The sequence below is a fragment of the Carlito syrichta genome, unplaced genomic scaffold (assembly GCF_000164805.1).
Source record: "Carlito syrichta isolate Samal-C Ts95f unplaced genomic scaffold, Tarsius_syrichta-2.0.1 Scaffold305656, whole genome shotgun sequence".
Taxonomy (NCBI): domain Eukaryota; kingdom Metazoa; phylum Chordata; class Mammalia; order Primates; family Tarsiidae; genus Carlito; species Carlito syrichta.
Genome location: NW_007249752.1, coordinates 332,274 through 338,646, shown reverse-complemented (window position 1 = coordinate 338,646; position 6,373 = coordinate 332,274). Strand labels below are relative to the sequence as shown.

Below are 6,373 nucleotides of genomic sequence, written 5' to 3'. Positions count from 1 at the left end.
TGATTTATTGTAGAGATGAGGTTTCGCCAAGTGCCCAGGTGGGTCTTGAACTCGTGGGCTCAGGCAATCCACTCGCCTAGGCCTCCCAAAGTGCTGGGATTACAGGCTGAGCCACCGAGCCCGGCTGTGAAATCAGTTTTCTTTCTGGATGTTTCACTGTTGGACCTAGGACAGGATGAGAAGATTCTATTGTGGCATGGACGAAGTGTAAATTCCGAACTCTCTCTACATGAGAATACTGCACAGATAAGACTCACACCATGAAGAAGCAGAGGCACACAGGTAGGCTAAGCCACACCTGCTCAGTTATGTAATCTTCCCAGGGACAGAATGGGTAAGAGTCAGGGAGAAGTTTGTGCTGTGCTTTGAAGCATGGAGAAACACCAAGTCCTACTGCATTTCGCATTTCGACTTTCTGAAACTCTGACAACTTCCTTCCTTCTCTTTTGACTTGAGGCCTCACTCTGTTGCCCAGGCTGGAGTACAGTGGCACGCTCATGGCTTACCGCAGCCTCAACCTCTTAGGCTTAGGCAGTCCTCTGTCTCAGCCTCCCAAGTAGCTGGGACTACAGGCGCACGCCACCATTCCCAGCTAATTTTTTTATGTTTTGTGTAGACGAGGTCTTGCTGGTCTCCAATTCCTGGGCTCAAGCAATCCTCTCACCTAGGTCTCCTGAAGTTCTGTGATTACAAGCATGAGCCACCGTGCCTGGCAACTTCTTGCTTATGACTTGGTCACCGTGTCATTGACCCAGGCCTCCTAGAGCCCATAGTTTATTTCATTCACCATGTTTAGAAACGAGAAGATGTAGCTGGGCGCAGTGACTCATGCCTGTAATCCCAGCACTTTGAGGAGTAGAGGCAAGAGGATTGCCTGAGGCCACAAGTTCAAGACCAGGCTGGGCAACATGATGAGCTCTCGTCTCTATAATAAATTAAAAAATTAGCTCGGTGCGGTGGTGCACATCTGTATTTCCAGCTACTTGGAAGATTAAAGCGGAAGGATCACCTGAGCCCAGCAGCAGGTCAAGGCTGCGGTGGCCGTGAGCGTGCTACTGCACTCCAGCCTCAGTGGCAGAGTGAGACTCCAACTCAAAAAAAAAAAAAAAAAAGGAAAGAAATGAGAAGATGTATGTAAATCATTTAATATGTGAAGCCTTAAACAAAATAAATGTTCAGCATAGTAAAATGGCATCATTTTTACTAGTCGTAGTAGTAATATATGGGAGACAGCTTAGTGGATTAGAAAGATTATGATCCAGAGGCATGGGGTGTAATCCTGACTCTGCTCTTAGCTAGCTCAACCAGTTGGAGAAGAAACTGCTCTAAGGGCCTTGTTTTCTTCGCCTGTGAAGGAGCTGACAATTTCTGTGCAATGTCCCTTTCACATAGACAACAAGGTAAAGTATATTCCCTGCAGTTGTGCAATGCAGAGGCCTTGAAGTTGCTACCTTCCTGCAATGGGGAAACCCAGTAAGGAATGTGACTTTCTCAGCTTGGAATCAATGCTATCTGACCACTCACCTCACTATCAGGGTGTAATTCATTAGTCGATGGTGTGTGCTTGAAATCAGTGATGGAATGTCCACCAGGGTATTAGCCAGCCCTGCTGTAATGAGTTTTATGCTTGTGAGATTGGAGTATTTGTCAAGTGGGAAGCAGCAGTTATAAATCTAAAAGAGAAGCAGAATGCCCATGCATCTTGTGAAGTTCTAATCTCTAGAAGTGATGGCCAATCAGGCTGACCACTGGGATCCTGGGCTTTGAGGACCCCCACGGATACTTTCCAGCAGGCTACAGGAGCAACAACATTGATTGCAGGGCACAACTGCAGGGAACACTAGGGCCAGCTGGTGCCTAGGGAAACTTGAGGCTCTCATACACATGCGTGAATTAACTGCTGGGGTGGTTGCTTAGCAACCTTATTCCCCTCCTCCTCCACTCCATCTTCAGTCCACTTAGTGCCTTCTGGTGACATCTCCACTTCTTTTCTCTTTTGGTATTAGTCCGGTATTTGTTACAAATCAGATTTCACTTCGATACAGTGTGTTTGGAGTGGTGTGCAGCTTCAAAGAGTAGCGAGCAGATTGATTTGCTAGTGTCATTTGGAAAATATACTCTCTAGATATCTCTTTAAAAAGTTGGCGACCATGTAACAAAAACAGACACTTTTGGTTGGATGAAGAGTTATTAAAGGGGAAATACTTAAAAATCCTGCCCCCTTATGAAGATCCTATCCGATGCTACACCCTGTTGTTTACATACTCATAGCAGATGTTTAGGTGGGTGTTTCTGGTTGCACAGGGACACAACGATTTGTTGCAGGTAGACTTTAAAAGAGGGTTTAATATGGTTTCATTTTTAAAGATGTTTCACGACCCGGTTTCCAGAAAAAAACAAAGCAAGTCTTCCTTTAACCCTTTTTTTTTTAGTGATGCTGTCTTGCTATCTTGCCCAGACTGGCCTCGAGCTCCTGGGCTCGTGTCCCTCCGGTCCCAGCCTCCTGAGGAGCTGGCACCAGAGGCCACGCCGCCCTACCCAGATCCTAATTTACAGAATTTGCCGATTTCAGTGCTGTAAGTACTATCACGGTGGCCAGTTTCAAGCTACCGGTGTGCTGCCACTGAATGCAGAGTTAGGAAAAGATGCACGCGATCTGCTCACCCAAGTTGGTGTGAGCCAACTCTATCACAACACTGAAGGAGTTCTAAAGTTTTCTGTTCAAAGTAGGAGAATTTCAGACATCTGCCAATAATCCTGCAAACTCTAATCCCCGAGAACATTTAGTTCAAAAGGTAAAGTGTTTAGAAAACAAAGCAAAACCCAAGTAGGTTCAGTTCTACCAACTCACAGATGTGACTGAGTTTCCGGAGAAGCAAGGAATAAAAGAATGACTGCAATCCTGCACGAAATGCCTAGAGCAAAATAAGCACCAAACGATTACCTGAAAATGTCAGCTGTATCTGAGAACGGACTCACGCAGTGGTATGCTCCTGGCCACCGCAGCCTCGATCTCCTGGGCTCAGGTAATGCTTCCACCTCAGCCTTTCAAGTAGCTGGAACTAGAGGTGTGCACCACCACACCCAGCTAAACTGTGGATTTCTTGTAGAGACGAGGTCTTGCCAAGTTGCCCAGGCTGGTCTCGAACCCCTAGGCTCAGGCAATCCTCTCGCCTCTGCCTCCCAAAGTCCTGGAGTTACAGGCGTGAGCCACCGCCCCCGGCCTAGTTAGATTTTTTTAAATTGACTTTGTTTAAATCATTTCTTAAAATTTATCTTCATCCTAAGCAATTATATTCATTCATTCTTTTTTTAAATCTGTTTTTTCCTTTTTCCGGAGACAAGATCTTGCTCTCTTACACAGGCCAGTGGGCAGTGGCATATCATGGGTCCCTGCAACCTGGAACTCCCAGGCTCAAAGGATCCTCCAGCCTCAGCCTCCTGAGCAGCTAGAACTACAGGTGAGCACCATTACAGCCAACTAACTTTTAAATTTTTGGAGAAATGAGGGTATCACTATGTTGCTCAGGCTGGTCTCGAACTCCTGACCCCAAGTGATCTTTCTGTTTTAGCCTCCCAAAGTGCTGGGATTATAGACACAAGCCACCATGCCAGGCCTATATTCACTCATTGTAATTAATGGCAAACTGGTTTTGCTTTCCAACTCATATTTAAGCAATTATATAATCTTTAAAATAACAAACACTCATCAGATAGTACCTAAATCCCTTTGCATACCATCTGTGGTATCTGTTCAAGGATATGTAGCATACATAGTGAAACAATGCACCAATGTCAATGTTGGACGTTATTTATTGTATTTTATTTTATTTTGAGTTAGAGTCTCACTCTTGTCACTCATGCTGGAGGACTGCAGTGGCACGCTCACTACCACCGCAGCCTCGACCTGCTGGGCTTGGGCAATCCTTCTGCCTCAGCCTTCCGAGTAGGCTGGAACTATAGATGCATGCCACCACAACCAGCTAGTTTTTTTTTGGCGGGGGGTGGGGAGGAATTTATTGGAGCGACGAGGTCTCACCAAGTTGCCCAGGCTGATCTCAAACACCTGGGCTCAGGTAAATCTCTCTCCCTAGCCTCCCGAAGTGCTGGGATTACAGGCTAAGCCACCTAGCCCAGCCAGGCATTATTATTATGTACTCTTGCAGCCGGGTGTGGTGGCGTGCGTCTGTAGTTCCAGCTACTTGGGAGGCTGAGGCTGAAGGATCGCCGGAGCCCAGCAGGTCGAGGCTGTGGTGGCCGTGAGTGTGCCACTGCCCTTCGGCCTGGGTGACAAGAGTGAGACTCCAACTCCAAAAAAAAAAAATTGACGTTTGGAGGCCTAATCTTCAAAGACTCTGCCTAATGCAGATGGTAAATTGTCAGTACTACATTTAGATAAATCATCAGGAAACTTAGCGCCCCAAATCCTAAAAACCCAAAACCTATTTGACCTTTCTTTAAAGGTCACTGCTTCTCAGCAATACCTTTTTTTCTGGCACCTTGGCAACATTTTTAGATTTCATTAATATTAACATGCCGGTCTTGTCCGGGCGGAGGTGGAGAAACACATTCTTCAGTCCTCTCCTCTTGGCCTCCTAAAGTGCTGAGATTACTTTTTTGTTTAGATACACAAATACTTATCACTGAGCTACAATTTCCTACCATTTTCAGGACAGTCAAAAGTTGTACAGGTGTGTAGCCTAGGAGCAACAGGCTATACCATAAGGCCTAGGTATGTAGTAGGGTACACCATCTAGGTTTGTGTAAGTTGACTCTACAGTGTTCACACAACGACGAAATCGCCTCTGGATGCGTTTCTCAGAGCGTACCCCCTCTTTGTAAGCAATGCATGACTGCGTTTTGGAAAGAGAGATATTTTGATTCTCCTGCACAGCCAGTGTTAAAACTCACTGACTCGGAAACTGGAGCAGCATGAAGCCTGGAGGTGAGGAGGCATTGTTTAATCCAGCTCCGAAAATCAAAAGAAAGCAGGGTGGGGGCAAGCCAGTCTGTGGACCATGAAGGAGGAGGTGACACACCGCATGATTTTCTACACGTTTGTCTCATAATGTCTCTTCTCCTCTCCCCTTACCTCCAGATTGCTGTAAATACCTGAAACGATGCCACTAAAAGTTCACCCCTAAAGTAACCCCTTCATATGACATATTAAACTCCTAACGTGTTAACCCCCCCCCAAAAAAAAAAAAAAAAAAAAAAAAAAGCTGGGAAAAAAGCTGGGAACCAGAGACAGGTCAGGAAACTTTTGGTAAGAGAGTAGGGAAACTTCCTTTCTCGCTCCCCGGCCATCTTGGCGGCTGCTTTAGATTGGTGGCCATCCTGCACCACCTAAGGCAGGAAGATGGTGGCCGCAAAGAAGACCAAAAAGTGGCTGGAGTCCATCAACTCAAGGCTCCAACTCTTTATGAAAAGTGGAAAGTACGTGTTGCAGTACAAACAGACTCTGAAGAAGATGATCCGACAAGGTAAAGCAAAGTTGGTCCTCCTCGCCAACAACCGCCCAGCTTTGAGGAAATCTGAAATAGAGTACTATGTGATGTTGACCAAAACTGGTGTCCATCACTACAGTGGCAATAATATTGAATTGGGCACAGCGTGTGGAAAATACTACAGAATATGCACACTGGCTATCATTGATCCAGGTGATTCTGATATCATTAGAAGCATGCCAGAACAGACTGGTGAAAAGTAAATCATGCAAAAGTGTTCTTTATAATAAAACTTGGCAGAGCTTGTTTTAAAAAGCCCAAAAAAGCCGGGCTCAGTGGCTCAGCCTGTAATCCCGCGCCTTTGGGAGGCTGAGGTGAGTGGATTGCCTGAGCCCGCGGGTTCGAGACCCGCCTGGGCAGCGAGACCTCATCTCTACAATAAATCAAAAAATCAGCTGGGCGTGGTAGAGCATGCCTGTAATTCCGGCTACTCGGAAGGCTGAGGCGGAAGGAACGCCGGTGCCCAGCAGGTGAGGCTGTGGTGGCCGGGAGCGGCCACTGCACTCCAGTCTGGGCGACAGAGTGAGACTCCAACTCAAAAATAAATAAATAAAAATTTTAAAAAGCCCCCAGAAAAAGAAAAGTGGGGAGAGCCATGAAAGACTGCAGGGAGTGAAGGTGCTCCGTGGCAGAGACCAACAGTTGCCTCTGCAATATCCATTTTCCCTTCTTCCTCACTGACAAAACTTGATTAAACCTCAGGCAGCCACAGTCTTGTTCAAAGACTACATTTCCCAGTTTCCCTTGCTCCAGGAGTGGCCAATGAGACATTAAGAGAAGCGATGCTTCCAGGCTCCTTCTTTAAAGGGACCGACAACTGAGGAGGGTCTCTTCTGCACTTCCTCTTTTCTTTCTGGATTCCACAC

At 46.4% G+C, this 6,373-nt stretch overlaps 1 protein-coding gene across 1 annotated transcript; it reads left to right on the top strand.

Moving 5' to 3' along the window:
• The first annotated feature begins 5,359 nt into the window (after nucleotides 1–5,359).
• LOC103264445 (60S ribosomal protein L30-like) lies at nucleotides 5,360–5,762 on the top strand. Its single transcript, XM_008062109.2, has one exon. The coding sequence runs from the start codon at nucleotides 5,360–5,362 to the stop codon at nucleotides 5,708–5,710; it is 351 nt and encodes a 116-aa protein (XP_008060300.1). The 3' UTR covers nucleotides 5,711–5,762.
• The last annotated feature ends 611 nt before the right edge of the window (nucleotides 5,763–6,373 follow it).